Source organism: Hyperoodon ampullatus, assembly GCF_949752795.1.
Source record: "Hyperoodon ampullatus genome assembly, chromosome: 9".
Lineage (NCBI taxonomy): Eukaryota > Metazoa > Chordata > Mammalia > Artiodactyla > Ziphiidae > Hyperoodon > Hyperoodon ampullatus.
This window is the reverse complement of record NC_136922.1, coordinates 33,032,629-33,053,211: the sequence shown is the minus strand read 5'-3', so window position 1 is coordinate 33,053,211 and position 20,583 is coordinate 33,032,629. Positions and strand designations below refer to the sequence as shown.

The 20,583-nt window shown below is 44.0% G+C and overlaps 1 protein-coding gene across 1 annotated transcript in view; it reads right to left on the bottom strand.

The window, feature by feature from the left end:
* Positions 1 to 20,298, bottom strand: part of IGF2BP3 (insulin like growth factor 2 mRNA binding protein 3) — a gene marked incomplete at both ends in the record, with an annotated part of 148,535 nt that extends 128,237 nt beyond the window's left edge. The window contains 2 exons of the mRNA XM_079711318.1: positions 18,691 to 18,751; positions 20,124 to 20,298. Coding sequence (XP_079567444.1) covers positions 18,691 to 18,751; positions 20,124 to 20,298 — 236 coding nt within the window. The remainder of the gene's footprint in view (positions 1 to 18,690; positions 18,752 to 20,123) is intronic.
* Between the last annotated feature and the right edge of the window lie 285 nt (positions 20,299 to 20,583).

The following is a 20,583-nucleotide window of genomic DNA, read 5'->3' as shown; positions in this document are numbered from 1 at the left end:
CAACAAAGACCCAACGCAGCCAAAAATAAATAAATTAATTAATTAAATTTTTTAAAAAGTCATTGCCTAAGAGAAGAAAACTACTTCTCCTGCGATAGGAACAAAAGTAGTTATTTTCTAAATTTAACTAACTTACGTAGGGCAAGGAAAGCTGGCTGAAATGTGTCAGAGGCTTGACTCTTTATTTGGTCATCCTTACAAATACAATGAATCAGCACAAGCTTCCAGCCTCAAAACATCTAAATTGTCAAATGAAACTTTGATGGTGCTCTTAGATTCTAGTTAGTTTTCTCTAACATTTTAGGAATAACCAAATGTTATCATACTGAAGGTACTGAAGGCCATTCATTTTCTTAGGCAAGACTTGTAGTCATCATGTAGGGTACACTTTGGTTTGAAGAACTTAAAGCCTAACTGTGGCTGCCCAAACGCCCAAACTCACTTCATTTTGCTCATGCACATTGAAATGCTCCTTATTTGTCTTTTATACACCTAGATTTCTCTTTTGTGTTTAGTTTCTTATATATTTTTTCCATTTGTTTTTTTTTCTCTTCCCACACCTGTTTTTCACAAACTGATTTGTGTAGAATTCCCTCTCAAAGCTAACATGCCATGGAGTTGAATAAAACCCTCAGTTGCTCTTGCCATCTGTTGCGTTATGATGTAAATACACATTCACAGGAATACCTAATCCAAATAATTTCAAACATCACATTACCGTAGAGCAGCAATTCCCAACATACAGCATGTGGACTCCTGGTTGGGGGGGGCGGTCCCTGAGACATTTTCAAAGAGGTCCAAGAAGTCAAAACTATTTCTATAATACTACTAAGATGTTATTTGCCTCTTTCACTGTGTGCACATTTGCCCTGATGGTGCGAAAACAACGGTGGGTAAACTGGCTGGCACCTTAGCGTGAATCAAGGCAATGGCACTAACCTGTGGTACTCATAATCATTGTATTCTTCACCAGCACTTGCAGTAAAAGTTAATTCATTTTATTTTTAAATGTCCTTAATGAAACAGTAAAAATTATTAATTTTCTTAAATAACCCTTGAGTACACATCCTGTTGATATCTATGTGAGGAGAAGGGCAGTACCCATGAAGCACTTGGGCTACCTAATATGGTTGTCTGCAGAAAAAGCACCGCACAAGAGTGAACCAGCCACACTTTTTCACAGAGCGCCATTTTTACTTGAAAGAGCTATACACTAACTGTGGTTATTTAAGATTGAATGTCTGGTGAACATTTTCTCAAAAGAGAACAAAATCAACCAGTTAATTCAAGAAAAACTAACAGTATTTGCTGCCAATGACCGAATTTAAGCTTTTAAGTAAAAATGAGAATTTCAGCAAAAATATCTACCACCTTGAACTTTGACAGTTTCCCAATACTTCAGGATAAAAATGCAAGAGAGACCAATGGATTTTTGTTTGTTTGTTTGTTTTACTGTGCTTTGCTTTAGTGCACTTAGCAGATTTTTTTTTTAATTGCCTTTTTTTTTTAAATTGCATTGTATGGTATTGGTACAAAAACAGAAATATAGATCAATGGTACAGGATAGAAAGCCCAGAGAGAAACCCACGCACATATGGTCACCTAATTTATGACAAAGGAGGCAAGAACATACAATGGAGAAAATACAGTCTCTTCAATAAGTGGTGCTGGGAAAACTGGTCAGCTACATATAAAAGAATGAAATTAGAACACCACCTAACACCATAAACAAAAATAAACTCCAAATGGATTAAAGACCTAAATGTAAGACCGGACACTATAAAACTCTTAGAGGAAAACATAGGAAAAACACTCTTTGACATAAACCACAACAAGTTCTTTTTTGACCCACCTCCTAGAGTAATGAAAATAAAAACAAAAATAAACAAATGGGCCCTAATGAAACTTAAAAGCTTTTGCACAGCAAAGGAAACCATAAACAAGATGAAAAGACAACCCTCGGAATGGGAGAAAGTATTTGCAAACGAAGCAACTGACAAAGGATTAATCTCCAAAATATACAAACAGCTCAGGGAGCTCAATATCAAAAAAACAAACAACCCAATTAAAAACTGGGCGGAAGACCTAAATAGACATTTCACCAAAGAAGACATACAGATGGCCAAGAAGCACATGAAAAGCTGCTCAACATCACTATTAGAGAAATGCAAATCAAAACTACAATGAGGTATCACCTCACACCTGTCAGAATGGCCATCATCAAAAAATCTAGAAACGGGCTTCCCTGGTGGCGCAGTGGTTGACAGTCCGCCTGCCGATGCAGGGGACGCGGGTTCGTGCCCCAGTCCGGGAAGATCCCACATGCTGCGGAGCGGCTGGGCCCGTGAGCCATGGCCGCTGAGCCTGCGCGTCTGGAGCCTGTGCTCCACAACGGGAGATGCCACAACAGTGAGAGGCCCGTGTACCGCAAAAAAAAAAAAAAAAAAAATCTAGAAACAATAAATGCTGGAGAGGGTGTGGAGAAAAGGGAACCCTCTTGCACTGTTGGTGGGAATGTAAACTGATACAGCCACCATGGGGAACAGTATGGAGGTTCCTTAAAAAACTAAAAATAGAACTACCATATGATCCAGCAATCCCACTACTGGGCATATACCCTGAGAAAACCATAATTCAAAAGGACACATGTACCCCAATGTTCATTGCAGCACAGTTTACAATAGTCAGGACATGGAAACAACCTAAATGTCCAACGATAGATGAATGGATAAAGATGATGCAGTACATATATATACAATGGAATATTACTCAGCCATAAAAAGGAACGAAACTGGGTCATTTGTAGAGATGTGGATGGACCTAGAGTCTGCTATACAGAGTGAATAAGCCAGAAAGAGAAAAACAAATATTGTATATTAAACGCATATATGTGGAATCTAGAAAAATGGTACAGATGAACCTATTGTAGGGCAGGAATTGAGACACAGACGTAGAGAACAGACATGTGGACACAGGCGGGGAAGGGGAGGGTGGGATGAATTGGGAGATTAGGTTTGACATAAATACACCACCATGTGTAAAAGAGATAGCTAGTGGGAACCTGCTGTACAGCACAGGGAGCTCAGCTTGGTACTCTGTGATGACCTAGATGGGTGGGATGGGGGGAGTGGGAGGGAGGTCCAAGAGCCAGGGGATATAGGTATACACATAGCTGATTCACTTCTTTGTACAGCAGAAACTAACACAACATTGTAAAGCAATTTTACTCCAATAAAAAACATTTTTTTAATTTAAAAATTTTTTAAATTTGGGCTTCCTTGGTGGTGCAGTGGCTAAGAATCCACCTGCCAGTGCAGGGGACATGGGTTCGAGCCCTGGTCTGGAAGATCCCACATGCCGAGGAGCAGGTAAGCCTGTGTGCCACAACTACTGAGCCTGCGCTCTAGAGCCCAAGAGCCACAACTACTGAGCCTACATACCACAACTACTGAAGCCCGTGCGCCTAGGGCCCGTGCCCCACAAGAGAAGCCACCGCAGTGAGAAGCCCGTGCGCCACAAAAAGAGTAGCTCCTGCTCGCTGCAACTAGAGAAAGCCTGCGTGCAGCAAGGAAGACCCAATGCAGCCAAAAATAAATAAATATATATTTTTTAAAAAATCTACCCTCTAAAGCTTAAAAATGAGTAAATTCAAAATGTCCCAGACAGTCAGATTAAGGCTAGGGATCCTCTTTGCTTGGAAAGCAGACAATGGTGAAAGTTCCAGGTTACCTGATAATACCTATTAAAATATAATGAGTGATATAACAAAACCTAAAAGTTTATCTGCATATATTTTGGACTCCCACCCAAAGACCTTTTTACCGAGTCCTGCCTAGTGATTTCAACTCCTTTACAATACTGTTGATTAAAACTATGCTTACAGACCACACAGAACTATGAAGACTAGGCTGTGTTCCATGATACTTGAAGGGTATTCACATTTTAAGTTCTAACAGATACTCCCAAATGGCATGCCAAGAAGTCTTTGCCAATTTACATTCTAGCCGTTTGAGTGCCCATTCCTACACACTCTTGCCAACACCAGGTACTATCAATCTTGTTCATTTTTCCCAACTTGATAGGCAAAAATGCCATTACAGTTGGCATTTCCCTGATGACTAGTGAGATACGGTATCTTTTCCTTAGCAGATTGGCCTTTCAGATAACCCTTTCTCAACTGCTGCTTAGCCTTTGTACATTTTTGTAGTATGTTGTCTACCTTTTTGAGATTAACAGGAGTTCTTTATCTCCTAGTCTTTTTCTTTTTTTTAATAATATGATCTCCCTTAAGAGAATTTCCTAACTAGACATATTTTAGGGATGCTAAGACCTACACATCCAGACGTAAACTACAAACTTTTTTTTAATACAAACTCTTAACTTATTCACAATGCATAACTCATACTCTACAAAGAAGTGTGAAACATTTCTATGTATCTGTACATGTGAGAGCAAACTATGGGATGAAGCAGGAATAGATACACTCAACTCTTATTTTCAATCTCCACTTGTAAATACACACGCTTACTAATATGAGACAACACCACTGAGGTGTCAGATACTCCAGGAAGTCCTTTACAAACCTTATCATTTAATTCCCAACAACCTTGTGCAATAAGTTTTATTGCCCCTATTTACAGGTAAGCGGAGAAATCCAGAGTAGCATCAGTTTGCCTGGGATCACAAAGATGAGCAGGGATTCTAGCTGACGTCTGTGTGACTCCAAGCAAGATACCACTGACCCTCCCAACAGTTTGTGTACTGCTGCCCCTAATTTTGCTCAGTTAATAGTGTGTGCACAGTGGAATCTAAAATATGACACAAATGAACGTACCTATGAAACAGAAACAGACTCACAGACAGAGAACAGACTTGTGGTTGCCAAGCGGGTGGGGAGGGATGGAGTGGGAGGTTGGGATTAGCAGATGCACACTATTATATATAGAATGGATAAACTATAAGGTCCTACTGTATAGCACAGGGAACTATATTCAGTATCCTGTGATAAACCATAATGGAAAAGAATGTAAAAAATAATGTAGGCTTCCCTGGTGGCGCAGTGGTTGAGAGTCCGCCTGCCGACGCAGGGGACACGGGTTTGTGCCCCGGTCTGGGAAGATCCCACATGCCGCGGAGCGGCTGGGCCCGTGAGCCATGGCTGCTGAGCCTGCGCGTCCGGAGCCTGTGCTTCGCAACGGGAGAGGCCACAACAATGAGAGGCCCACATACCGCAAAAAAATAATAATAATAATGTATATGCATAACTGAATCACTTTGCCGTACAGTAGAAATTAACACATTGTAAATCAACTATACTTCAATTTTAAAAAAATTATAAAAGTAAAAAAAATTGGGAGAGAAATGGGAAAAGAAGGTAAAAGGTAATATAAGAACATTGATCCCATCATTTTAGTCTAGGGAGGGAGGTAGATATCATCTAAACTGACATAAAAAAATAAAAGACTAAGTACACGTCAGTGAAAAATTAGTTGATCTAAGAAAGAAATGGAAGGTCTAGGAGTTGTGTTGTTGACGCTCGGAGAATGTTGCTCTTTATGGTTGAGCAGGTATTTCTGCTGATGGGGGAGGTTTGGTCAATGCCTAATGCAGACAAACAATGCACAGTGTGGGGAGAGGGGAGGTCACAGGGCAGAGAACATTTTTTTATGTTTAAATTTCCCTGGGAATTCCCTGGCAGTCCAGTGGTTAGGACTCCACGCTCTCAGTGCAGAGGGCCCAATTCGATACTTGATTGGGGAATTAAAGTCCCACAGGCCACACGGCATGGCCAAAAAATAAAAATAAAAATAAAAAAATAAATTTTTCTTGCCTTGCTAAAAAAACAAACAAACAAACAATAGTGTGTGCACATAAAAGGGTCTCATTTTTCTCCAAAGGTTCATTATATCATTTGAGATGTCTTAATAAAATCAAATAATACCAGGTGGTTTAATCATTACCACTGACTAAAACTAGGACTGTCATAACTGACCTTAAAAAAGCGGCATAGGCTCAGTCAGCCTTACTACAGGGTTCCTAGTCCTCTCACGATTTACCCTAATCACCCTGTCAGAGGGTGTCCTGGGAACAGCTCCATGCCCCATGTAATGTTCTGGGGCACAGCCGTTTCCAGGAAGCACTTAAGAGGTAAAAGCAGCTCAACATAATCGCTGGCGAGCAGATCCCCAAATTAACCCAAGCATCAAGTCTTGCATGAGATGATCCCAAATAACCATCTGCTAAATGACATTAACTAAACTGAGTGAACCCCTCAAGTTAAACGCATGAAGAATCAGATCTCCTGAGCCCAGCAGAACACGGGGTGCTCTTGCTGCCCCTCTGGGCTCAGGCTCCACCACACTCCTGCCTCACCCTCGGGCCTCTCTAATTCCAAACAGCTTGCCATTCCCCCGCACACACCAGGGTATTTCACACTTACATGCCTTGCCTCCTGCTGTCTCTTCTGCCTTTCCCTTCCCCACTGCACAGTTAGCCTCAGTTGCCTTCACATGCCTTGCTCTCTGAACCTATGCCTGGCTGGCTGCACCAACACTCAGCTAAGTCCAATGCGCCTCCTGTGTTTCTGGGCCATCCCATATATACCTCATGATGTATTTACCACTTCTCTACCTGCAGAGATATTAATCCACCTCTGGGATCACTGGCACCGTCAGCCACTGTTAGTGCCGAAGACAAAAATATCACTCCGGGATTGAGACAGAACAAAGTACAAGTCACCATACTCCATGTACTTTTCTTTAGAACAGGTATCATATTCATCTTTCTAGCCCCTGAAACCTAGTATGGAACTGCCTACAAGCATAGGTGCTCCATCTACGCTTGTTAAACTAAAAAATTTTTATAAGCCATAAGGAATGAATTCATTTCTGAAACTCAAAAAATAATGCAGAAATAGGTAAATTTGCACACCAAAAATACAGAAATTAAAATTTTCAACCACACTTATCTCTCCAAAGAAAAGCAAGAGCTTCTCCATTTTTGCAAGAACAGCTGACTTTAAAAAAGTAGTAAACATTTGGGGATCACTGGAGAGAACTCAATCATCATCTTAGGTTTTCTTAAATAAGCTCGCCAATCATCATCTGCCCAGCTCCAGTAGCAAGCTGAGTAGGACTTTGTTTTGAAAACTAATTCTTTTCGTTGTTGTTGTTTTTGGTTGTCTTTGCTTACTTTGCTTTGAAAACTAATTCTTAATCAAATTTCTCCTCAAAATATTATTTAGTAAAGCTCCCACTGCAAGTAAGTATTGTTAGTTTCTGAGGTAAGATCCAAAATTCAAGGTGGTAAGTATAAGAGAACATAAACCTCAGGTATTCTAACTCTAAGTTTTCAGAATTTAACCTTTACAGCTCTTGACTTAATTTTTACATGCAAGGGACACAAATGAATCGGGACCTAAACTTGTGAGAGTCAGCAGAACATCTATGGTAGAAAGAATAAGCCCCAAATGATACAGTCCTCCATGCTTGAAAACACCGTTTTATGGGCTTCTATGGTGGCACAGTGGTTAAGAATCCACCTGCCAATGCAGGCGACACGGGTTCAAGCCCTGGTCCGGGAAGATCCCACATGCTGCGGAGCAACTAAGCCCGTGCGCCACAACTACTGAGCCTGCGCTCTAGAGCCCGTGAGCCACAACTACTGAAGCCCATGAGCCTACAGCCCATGCTCCACAACAAGAGAAGCCACTGCAATGAGAAGCCCGTGCACCACAACGAAGAGTAGTCCCCGATCACCACAACTAGCGAAAGCCCACGCGCAGCAATGGAGACCCAACACAGCCAAAAGTAAATTAATTAATTAAATAAAAAATTTTTTTAAAAAAAGAAAGAAAGAAAAGACAGTTTTTAACCAAACTGTCTCACTGCACAATTCACTGAAAACAGCTCCCTGGTTGTCAAACTATAACTAACCATGTCAATAAGTAAACTTACGTTTTGGGCAGAGCACTTCCACATTTAAATGTGCCTGTCTTTTGACATAGCAATTTTCGGTCTAAGAATTTACCTTATAGAAATATCCAACCAAGCTTCCCTGGTGGTGCAGTGGTTAAGAATACACCTGCCGGGCTTCCCTGGTGGCGCAGTGGTTGAGAGTCCGCCTGCCGATGCAGGGGACGTGGGTTTGTGCCCCAGTCCGGGAAGATCCCACATGCCGCGGAGTGGCTGGGCCCGTGAGCCATGGCCGCTGAGCCTGCGCGTCCGGAGCCTGTGCTCCACAACGGGAGAGGCCACAACAGTGAGAGGCCCGCTTACAGAAAAAAAAAAAAAAAGAATACACCTGCCAATGCAGGCGACACGGGTTCGAGCCCTGGTCCAGGAAGATCCCACATGCCGCGGAGCAAATAAGCCCGTGCACTGCAACTACTGAGCCTGCGCTCTAGAGCCCACGTGCCACAACTACTGAAGCCCACGCCACAACTACTGAAGCCCATGCGCCTAGAGCCCGTGCTCTGCAACAAGAGAAGCCACTGCAATGAGAAGCCCACGCATAGCAACAAAGAGTAGCCCCCGCTCGCCACAACTAGAGAAAGCCCGCACATAGCAACAAAGACCCAACTTAGCCAAAAATAAATACAAATACATTTATTAAAAAATATATATATATATCCAACCAAGAGTCCTATGACATGCATATACTTATGCTGCACTGAAATCACTATGAAAAGAACCTTTAAATTGTTGCAACTATTTATATTGTTGCAATGCAAATTGGTTTAAGGAGAGTGAACTATTTGTACCTACACCAAAGATTCTTCAGGATACATTATTTAGTAAAAGCACAAAAAATAAACAGTATGATTTGATTATTAAATTAAAAAGTGTGGATACATGCACAGAAAAATTGCTGAAAAATAATATACCAAGTTACCAGCTATAAGACATGGGAAATACATGGGGATAGGGAGGATTAAAGAACAAATATTTCCACATTTTCATAATTCATGTGTTTTGAATTAATTTACATGTATACATTTGTTAAGAATTCATCAAGATGTTTTATTTAATATTCATATACTCTATCGTACCTAGGTTATATCTTAATTTTTTTAAGTAATACACACTCAATGAAGATAAAAACAAAAAGACACCACCCAAAGGTTTCTACTTTTATGAGCCCACATCCCAAACAGAACAAAAATTTCTCTTATTTCTGTTATCACCACCAAATATAATATACATCCAGGCTTCACATTTGAATCTCAAGAGGAAAAAATATAACAGCTGCCATGGGAGTGACTACTGGGTGATGCTCTACTGATGCTTTATACACATCCCCAGGATCCTATGAGGCATCCTTTCCATTCTAACCTCCCAAATCTGATTTCCTCATCCTTAAACATTTATCATCATGAATTCAGAAAGTAGAGTTGGGATTCAAACCCAGATATCACATTCTTCTGGCTACACCCTTCAGTTCAACAAGAGCACATGAGGCAAGCATCAGGACTCCTCATCAAGATGTTTCAGTACGATTTCCCCCTCCTACTCTCTCCCAATCCTTAATATTCCAAGTTTAAGAGACTTCCTTCCGCAAGGCAGGATCCTACTAAACTTGGTAACAAGGCGGGACAACCAGGCACCATGGACTCCACAGAGGACACCTCTACCTCTTTTGCCATCTAAAACACATGCTGTGAATCACAATCACCTGCCTGGGATAAAGCCATGGCATCTACCTCCTCATGCCCTCTGTTCTACTCTCATATCTCCTTAGGCCCCCTCCAACTTCCCTGCAATTCATTTATACTAAGATGAAGCTGCTTAAAAAAAAAAAAAAAAAACCTTCAAGGAAAAAGTAGTCTCATTTTCTGTCTTAAAACAGGATGTCCGGATATTTTATCCTGCAGTAAGCCCCGGATTCCAGACTACCTGTACCTTTCTTTTTCCTGCAGGAAGACAATAAATCAACCCTTCAAAGAAGCCAAACAAGATTTCTTTTTTCTTCAGAGAAAGCAAGAAACAGGGCATCTCTGCTCCGACTTGCCACTGCAAACAAGATCAGGCTGCTGTGTAAGCTACTTTTTTGAGGATTTGACAACTTTAAATGGGAGAAATGAAGACAGGGCAGAGTCACAGGACCTGGAAATGGGTTCTACTAATCACCTGCAGTGCCATGGGAAAGTCACTTCTTCTCCCAGGGCTTTACGGAAAATCCTTTGGTAAAGCAACTAATACCATTTTTTAAAAACCCTACTGTGCTATCTCATTTTTATTAGTTTTCTCAAACTAGCAGGTGTTTTACACATTCTGAAAGTAGCATTCTATTAATCAAAGGACTTGCATAGACAAAGAAAGTCTTAAAAGAGTTATTCAGACAAAGTCACCTGTCTCAAAATCAAGTGCTCTAACATATCACCTTGTTTTGGTGACTCCTGTGGCCAAAGACAGTATTCATAATTTGAGAAGGAGGCTACTTTACCAAGGACCAGATTTTTTAATACGCAAAAATGAGAGAATTTAGGGCACTTCAAGGGTTTCTTATATTTCTTATAACTTAAATTTTATGAATAAAATGGACGGAATGCTTTATTCAAGTATACTAAAATAACAAAGTGATTAAAGTATTTTAAACCTCACCCATAATATTCAAAACTATTGTGGCCATTAGTTTCAGCCTTTGCTTGTCTTTAATCAAGTATTTAGACAAGCGCATAGAAGCACTGGACTTTGCACTGTTTTGGAACCAAATATGTACTAATAATAAGCAGAATGGGTTGTCCACGGGAAAGTGAGCTCACAGTCACCAGAAGGGTCAAAACAGACGCCAGAGGGTAGGTCAACTGTTACCAACAAGTCTTGTCCACTGAACAAGAGGAGGATCTACTAACCTTAGGAGCCGCTTCCATCTCTAGCAACTTATAAATAGAACATACTTATAGATGTTTCTGGAACATAAAAAAAAAAGAACTAAGAGCCTAATAAATGAATCCTGGATGAAAGGCTGTATTCCAGGTTGCTCCAAATTTTGTAAATCGCTCTCCATTTATTTACAGCACAGCCAGAAGGCTGAGACTTAACACCGCTCCCACTCACTTTTTCATCCATCTAAAGCACAAACTCTCAGCGATACTCTACACAGTTGATTACCTTCCTTCTCCACAGGCTTTCTTCACTTCTCTCTCAGAAACAGTTCGCTGTGCTTGACTTCCACTAATCACTGGCCTCCTTCACTCTCCTTTGCTGGTCCCTCCTTCCTCCTAGAGCTCCAGGCTCAGTTCCTTGATGATCTTGTCCAATTCCATGATTTCAATACCACAAGCTAATGAAGCCTCTAACGCTCACCTCCGCTTCCTACCTTCTCCTGGGCTCCAGACCAATATATCCAACTACCTACTTGACGTCATCATTTAAATTTCTAATAAGCGTTAGAAACAAAATATGCCAAAAGTAAAGCTCCTGACTTCCACCCAAGAACCTGTTTGTCTCACAATACTCTCCATTTTGGTCAGTGGCACCACCTTCCAACCAGTTGTTCTGGTCAAAAACTCTTGTCATCCTTTCCTCTTCTCACACCTCTCATCCAATCCATCAGCAAACCCTATTAGCTGTTCCGTAGAAATAAACAGAGACTGACCACTACTCGTTACCTCAAAAGTTAACACCATCCTCTCTTACCAGCATATTACAAGGGGACTGGCTCCCCATTTCTAGCACTAAATGCTATTTGCAGGTATTTTATGTTCTAAGCATTTTCAAGCCTAAATGCTCCCCCCCTCCAATTTGTGGAGGATCTACAAAGATGGCCACCATCAATTCCTCCTCTGTGTACATGAATGCCACTCCACCATCAAGAGAGAGAAGCTATTTCCACATCCCCCTTGAACCTGTCCTGGCCTCGTGGCCTGCCTTTATCAATAGAATGGGATTAAAAGCAACAATCTGCCAATTCTGCACCTAGCCTTTAAGAGGCCCAGCAGCTTCTGATTTCACTTGCGGTAGCCAGCCAGGGGCCACTACTGAGTGATGAGATACCGAGTAGAGAAAGATGACCTGGATAAGCACCAAGAGGCCAGACATGTGAGTGAAGTCTTCTTGGACCTTCTAGCCCAGCTTAGTAAATGACCCAAAATGATAATCATGTGGAACAGAACTAACCACCTAACAGACCCATATGACCATAGGAAAAAGTAAGTTGCTGTTGTTTCGAGCCACCAGTTTTCAGGGTGCTGTGATAGAGAACTGAAACACCATGATCACAATGGAATCAACATCCTAAACAACTAAGTGATAACGGCCGATATTCTAAGGACTCAGGCCTCTTTCAGCTTAGAGTTCCACTAGATTTTAACAGCATTTTTTTTTTTCATTTCAAAGTTTGGTTTGAGGAAACAATAATTCCATAATTTCAAACCTTTTCCTAATCAAATTAAATGGCCTCAGCATAATTCTCTCAAACACATAATTTATGTACTATGGACTCCTCTTCAGGGCAACAAAATTCCTATACTGTATTGATATTTATTATAGCTGTGTTTATTTACCAAATACTTACCAAACAGCAATTTCAGACCATGATAAATTTTAATAGAACACTGAAAACTGTTTGCAACCAGCTTTCAAGCAAAATTCTGTAGTCAAAGCCCATTTGTAAACATCAGATTTATGGGGCAGAGATCTTAAGTAAACATGCCAATCCAGGGACTTCCCTGGCAGTCCAGCGGTTAAGACTTCACACTTCCAATGCAGGGGGCATGGGTTCAATCCCTGGTCGGGGAACTAAGATCCCACATGCCATGTGGCCAAAAACAAACAAAAACGAAAACCAAACAAACAACAACAACAAATTCTATGCCTGTGGTGATAGTTACACAACTCTGTAAATATACCAAAAATCATTGAATTGCACAAGTAAAGCAAGTGAATTGTATGGTATGTAAATTATAACTCAATAAAAATTTTTAAAAATAAAAATGCCAATCCTATCCCTTGGTCACTGCTCCCACACTGCCACCTCCTGTCTTATGACTCTAGAAGCTTGAATCAGAGTCAACAGTTGATAAAGGAAACTCAGCTAAGAATAGCACAGACTCTCTCCTTCCTCCCAGACGAAACCAACCACCAGCGTTCCTGAATGGATAATTCACACTTTTCAAAATTAGTTACTGCTAGAAAAGTTGCTGTCTGAATGCTGCTAAAACCATTAAAATGGAGTTGCTTCAAAATATATATCAAGGTGGCTCAACAGCTTCACTTTAATACAAAATCCCAGACCTATAACAACACATGAACTACAGTAGTGTGGCTCACAAAAGCATTTCAAAGTATGGCAAAGATCATGTCCCTCTTGCTGACTGCCCAAAAGAGGTACACGTGCAAAAGCAACTGAACTACCATACTACAGAAAAGAAATACAAGTCAAGTTCCTTACAGGGAAAAGCCCAGCTCTCTGCAATTCCAAAATATATTTTTAAACCTTAGCTGGTAACTCATTTATTTCAAGCAGAATGCAAAACTCAGAACAAAATATGCCTCCTGTTAGTTTATTATAATGGCATTTGGCGTGAACAGAGAATGTAAGTCATCACACAAATCAAAAGGAAACCAGAAACAGAAGCCAAGATTCTCAGTTCCCACTGGCTCCAGGCACATGTCACGTTTTCATAACGTCTTCCTTGTTATCATGGACAGCCACACAGAAGCTACTTATCAACATTTTTTAAAATTCTAATAAAGTGAGAAAGAAAAGTGAGAAATCTTTTAAACTTTCTCAAACCGTACTGAGAAAACAACGTGAAACCAAGAAAAATCTCATTGGCTATAACCACTTAAGCAGTCATGCATTACTGATCTTAAACCGAGCACTGCAAAGATAACCTTGCCTATGATTCTTTACCAGCCGTGAAAGTTTCCTAACATTCAGAATCTCAGGGCTATGCATGTTTGAGAAATTTCCCTAATTAACAAGATTCACCTGTACCACCAGTGATAAACAAGGGGCATACCTGTTAAAATATTTAGCATTAAAAACAGCTTTTACTGTCCTGAGACAACAGGGTCTTATGCCCTGGCTAATGGGCACATGGCTAGTCATGACACCATCCTATTCTACACTTACCAGCTTTTAAAAGGCAGCACTAGCTTTTAAATGGCCATTTAAAGTAAGATATATTTAAAACACAGTAATTTTTATACATGCTCTACCCCATTTATATGCTAAACATAAGATTCTAATACGGAAATAAGCTGTTCATTTTATTTCCTTTTTTTTTTTTTTTTTTTAATTTTAAGGAAGCAAGAAACAAAGACATTTGAGCTTAGGCACCACAGTCTGTTTTAACGGATCCTTCCTGGAAAAATATTAACTATGATATCCCACTATTTTTTCTCTTTCATTCAAATATGTTTTGGCTACATACAATTCTAATCAAGGCCAAGAGCTAAATCATGAGGAAGTTTAAGCTAGAAAAAGCTGGAAAATACACAAATTTTCATAATTTAAAAAAGTAATGGAAAACGAATTAAACCACCATCCGTTCAGTTCCCCAGCGTCAGCAACTTTCCTGTTACCTCTCCCATGCCCAAGAGCCCACGACATAACAAAAAGGAAATCGGCGCTATTTACAAAATCATATAGGGGCACACCAAGGTTCCCCAAGATACCAGTGACTCTTCCAACCAAAGTCAGCCACCGTCTTCCAAAGTCAAAACAATTTTCACACCCATCCTCACCCCCAAGGAGGGAGGGAAATTTTTTTTTTTAAAGCTTATACCTCCAGAGTGAAGCCAAGTCTTCATGTGCTGTATCTTTTATATCTGGAACAAAAAGTACAACACTATCACTGGTACTCAGTGCAATCTTCTCTTCATTCTGGATACAGGGGACCTCAAACTCTGTGAAGCACTGCTATAATCTTCCCCAACTGGGGGGTATCTGAATGCAGAAAAGCAACATTCCTTCCACATTCCCTTGTGACTTGGGTAATCAGCAGCTAAGCTTGGTCTGAACCAAACTCAACAATGCCCCTTCCTGAAATGGTCCCGCCCAGCTCTGCTCCCCGTCAGAGTTGGGCCATCCTACCACGCATCAAATCACCCCCTGGGCCTGCTCCCCTGTTTAGCTGCTGCAAGCCCACTGATCCATCTCAGAGTGCTGCCATAAGCATTCTTCAGCACCGGGCTCCCAACATGCCTTGCACAGCAGGTATAAAGGTCACTGCTGCATATGTGGGTATGCCTGCCTCAGGTGCCCACATGATGATGGGATGGAATGCAATGACTGCTAAGCACAAAGAACTCCACCCAGAAGTCCAGCAGGCTCACTGGCAAGGGCTGGTCCGCGGCATTCAATTCACTGTCACCAGTACCACCTCTTGACCCTCCTATAGGTGCTGGGCATGTGGATCACCAAGGTGCCTTCTCTGCTCTCTCCCAAAGCCTATTCAGACAGTGGAACAGTCCAGATAAGGAAAACTACAACACAGTTCCAAGGTTCAGTTAGAACAAAATTGTAACACAGATTTCCGGCAAATCTCCCTGGGCAGGGCTTCCCCCGTAGCACAATGGATAAGAATCTGCCTGCCAACGCAGGGGACACAGGTTCGATCCCTGGAGGAAGATCCCACATGCCGCGGAGCAACTAAGCCCGTGCGCCACAACTACTGAGCCCGCGTGCCTTAGAGCCCATGCTCTGCAACAAGAGAAGCCACCGCAATGAGAAGCCTGCACACCGCAACGAAGAGAAGCCCGCGTGCAGTAACGAAGACCCAACACAGCCAAAAATAAATAATTGAAATAAAAATTAAAATTAAAAAAATTTTTTAAAAATCCCCTGGCAGAGAAAGCAAGCTCTATTGTTGTTTTTAGCCATTTCTGTACAAGCAAATGACTTACTTGATTGCTCTCTAAATCAGTTTAAAAAAAAAAAGTTGTCTCCAATGTACTCACTCCTATTTACTTTGCTAGTAAGACAATACCATTCAAAATCCTCAGCATTTTAATGCTAAGGAAAATCAGCTACAAAATTTAATCTACATTGTTAATAAACTGAAGAAGTTTCCATTGATAAATACTTTCTGCCGCTGGTAACATTTTACTTTATGTGATTTCCTAAGCAGCAACTCCTGTTTGTCATAAAGTAACAAGTGAACTAAGTATGTTTTTAGGTTGGGCAAAAGCCTTTAAGAATAAAACAGGCAGTCTATTAACCAGACAATGTTTTTAATTCCCTACACATGGGGGACAAATTCACACCAGCCTGGAGAAGGAAAATCAGGAGAGTAAGGCAAAGTTATTGCATTTATACACAGGTCAAGACATTTAATGTTTAAATTTAGAAACTCTCAAATGTTAAAATGCCTGTCCTTCAACACAACCATCTGCCTATTTCTTATTCAACATCTGAAAAAAATTAAGATACAGTGGCTAAACATGAAACCAATTAGAATTTGAAGAATGTGCTTACATTTTTTTCCAATAGGTAAACAATTCAGACTATGCCTTTAACCTTTTTTAAGGAGATATGACTTCTCCCCCAATTTTTCAATTGTTTATTAAACTGAGATCAATTAGATAGTTTTCAGCACACGTTCTATTGTTTTAGAAGCTTTTAAAAGAGAATTCCATTCTGCTATATAAAATAACTTGACCCCTACCAAAATTCCCAACTAGAACAAAATCTGGCCACGCCAAATCTCTTTCCAACTATCCCGATGAAAATTAAGTACATGGAGAAGAGAAATCCACAAAAATCCAAACAGGCTGGCAAACAAAAACACAATTTGTGAAAGTGCTTTACCTGGAAGAGAGCTCAATCTAAAAATAGGCATAGGGGGTTTCCCTGGTGGTGCAGCGGTTAAGAATCTGCCTGCCAAGGCAGGGCACACAGGTTCGAGCCCTGGTCCAGGAAGATCCTACATGCCGCGGAGCAACTAAGCCCATGCGCCACAACTACTGAGCCTGCGCATTGCAACTACTGAAGCCGGCACGCCTAGAGCTCATGCTCCGCAACAAAAGAAGCCACCGAAATGAGAAGCCCAGAAGCCCGCGCACCACAACGAAGAGTAGCCCCAGCTCGCTGCAAGTACAGAAAGCCCGCGCGCAGCAACAAATAGCTAAAAATAATAAAATAAAATGTTTTAAAAAAGGCATAGGGACTTCCCTGGTGGCACAGTGATTAGGAATCCGCCTGCCAATGCAGGGGACACGGGTTCGATACCTGGTCCGGGAAGAACCCACATGCTGCAGAGCAACTAAGCTCGTACGCCACAACTACTGAGCCTGCGCTCTAGAGCCCGCGAGCCACAACTACCGAAGCCCACGTGCCACAAATACTGAAGCCCGTGCGCCTAGAGCCTGTGCCCCGCAACAAGAGAAGCCACCGCAATGAGAAGCCCGCTCGCCACAACCAGAGAAAGACTGCGTGCAGCAGCGAAGACCCAACACAGCCAAAAATAAATTAACTAATTAATTTTAAAAAGAAACTAAAAAAAAAAACCACCCTTTAAAATAAAGTAAAATAATTTAAAAATAGATTAAAAAAATAAAAATAGGCATAGGGTGACCTGTTAGATAGCCATCTCTCCCAGCCAAGCACCAGGGAAATGCACAGCAAACCCTTTCCGCCCTCCAGCATACACACCCTCACCAATATCTAACCAGACGCTCTGGCTGCCCTAGTTTAAATTAACTTCCAGCTTACTACTTGGCCCAGGTTGGGAGTGGGGGATGGGAGGGGGTAAAGGAAGAAACCCTAACCCCACCTTGCAAAGCCCAGCAACGCATAAGCCAACACCAGCACCACCGGGAGGAAGCAGAGCCTTTCCAGTCAGAGCTACAGAGCCGGGATCTGGCCTGCTCTGGAGAAGGGAGCCATTTCTCCAAAATACTTGAGAGATTAAAACACAGTCTCCAAACATTCTGTACACTGACACACTACACATGCTCTCCGAAAAGTGCAATCCCCCTTGTTTAAGTAGCAAAAATCTTCAGCCTTCTCCATCTCTTAGTGGTTATCTGTAAGCACAAGTATTTTTTAAAATGGGGGCGTGGGGGAGGAGTGGGGGGAAGGCCTGGAGACAAAGGCGAGTTTGCAGAAAGCTGTCTTACTCTGCAGTGACTGAAAGGCGCTTCTGGGCAGGAGAAGCCCAGGCGTTCACTCACGTGTTCCAATCCCGGCGGGCGAGCTACCAGGGTAAAGGCAAATTCTTCTCCTCTCAGATGTGCGGACGGCCTCCCAGGCCTCTCAGACTCGTCGCCGCCAACTCAGGACAGAGAAGGAAAGGCACGCCACACCCGCGCGTGTCTGCAGCTGCTTCCGCCTATCCTGCACTTTCAGGTGGGGGGCGGCGGGCTGGAGCGGTCACTCTTTGCTTCCTAATTCCCACAGATGCCCAGAAACTGCCCTTTGAGACTTTGATTTCCTGTTACAGCAACTTGACCTACTCTGCCGGAGAACATGTAGCTGTGAGAGCTTCCTTAAGCGACTTTATACCAGTAACAATAATCCAGTGTCAGGGGCCACAGACAAGTCGTCTATTCCTTCACAGCAGTACCAACACACATTCACACACACACACCTGCCAGAAACTTAAAGGCAAAAGACGAGAAACGCCAAGTCATACAGCAACCCAATAACAGTAAGAGGAAAAGTTGTTTTCAGCTGTGTTGAATCTCTCCTCCCAATGGTTGAGAAAAACAGAATCAATGAGAAAATAATAAGTAAGCTCACCTTTGCCTTTTGGGGACCGAGTGCTCAACTTCTATGAGTTTCCCGTGCAGTTCCACTTTACCTGCGGACACACAAGAGGTGGAGGGGCAGTTGGCCCGGTTCAGCGGCTCTCTGGGCCCCAAGGACCCGCACGGCCTAAGCAGCGACACGAGTGGCCTCCTGAGACCCCGAAAGACACCCGGACGTGGCTCAAAGCCGAGAGAGAAACCGGCCCCGCGCGGGTGGGAAGCTGAGCCCCTGGAGGCTGCGTGTGTGTAACTTACAGATGGGTGGGAAGGGGGATCAATTGGCTGACCCACTACTTCGGGAACACTCTGCCCGCCCCCCCCACCCCGTCCGCTTCCCCAGAGACTCCAGAAGACAAGCTCGGGGGAAGGGGCTACGTGGGCTTTCTTCAGGAGGGGGTGCCCAGGCCCTTCCCCCGGGTTCAAGCCCAGGCCCGCCGGGAACTGGCAGTGAGCGGCGGGAAAGGCTCGAGGACCGCAGGGCAGGCGCGGCAAGAGCGAACGTCCAGAGGCGCAGCTCAGCACGGACTGCACAGCGCGCGAGGGACGGCGCGGCACCCGCCACCCCGAAAGGCATGTGACTCGGAGTGGAACCTGAACACAGCCTTCCCCCGGGCGTCCCACCCCCGCGCGCCTCCCCGCCACGCACGGCCCCCCGCCCTCGCCGAGCGCTCCCCACCAGTCCCGGAGGCCGCGGCCCGAAGCCTGGCAGCCCGGCGCCACGGCGGGACTCGCTTCGAGGCGACCCCTGGTCGCCCGCGCCCACCTGCCCCTCTAGCTCGTCGTACGCGGGAAGGTCGAGCAAATAACCCGGGTCGCCCTCGCCCGCCTCCCGCAAGGTTGAGGGGAAGCGCGGGGCCGCCCGTGCTAGGCACCACCCGCGGCCTCGTTCGGCAGCCGGGTCAAGGCCACTTTGAGTTCTCCCGCGGCCGGGGTCTGGGGCGGGAGGGGAGGCAGCGAATCCAACACCACAAATAACCGGCAGGGAGAGGAAGGAAGGAGCGAGAAACAGGCGTTCGCTCTCGGTCCCCAAGCAAGGCCCGGCGGGCCGGAGCCTGGAGCACGCGCCTGGGCCCGGGCGGGGCGCGGGGCGAGCACCCCACCCCCTCCAGCCCCGCTCCCAGGCGCCACACAGTCCCCCCCGCCTCCCCTCCGAGCCCGCGCCGGGGCTTTCTTGACAGCGCGTTCGCTCTCAGCCCTCAAAGCCCGGCGGGGGAGGGGAGCCGCGGGGGCCGGGTAGGCGCCCGGGCTGGGAGAAGGGCCCCGACCCACGCGTGCAGGCGCCCGGGCCTCGTCCCCTCTCCCCCGCCCGCCCAGGCCGGGGCCCTGTGTGGACAACCCCGTGTCAGCCGCGGCCCGACCCCGGCAGGCCCGGGCAAGCGGCGCGGGGCTGGGCAGGCGTCCCGGCGGAGCCCGGCCGGGGCCCACCTGAAAGCGCTTCGATGGCCTTGAGGGCCCAGCTCTCGTCCGGACAGTCCACAAACGCGTAGCCAGTCTTCACCAGGAAGGGTCCCGACACCGGGATCTTGGCGTCCTTGAAGATACTTTCCAGGTCCGAGGGGACGGCGTTCTCGCTGAGGTTTCCGATATACAGTTTGTTCATTGTGAAGAGCGGTTGTTTAAAAAAATTGAGAAAAACGAAAAATTAAAACCACCCACAGCGATGGATGGATCCGGCGGGTTTTGTTCCCCTCCTCTTCTCGCCGTTAAAATACACAGACACGCTAAGAACCAAGGACAAGAACGAGGAGCGAAAAATAAGATCCGAGGGTTTCTGTTTTTCCTTTTCTAGGTATTAAAAAAAAAAAGAAGAAAAGAAAAAGCCTTGCTACAACCCAAACGCATCAACGAGTCTTCCTAACTCGGAGGAGGAGGCGGGATTAGCGAG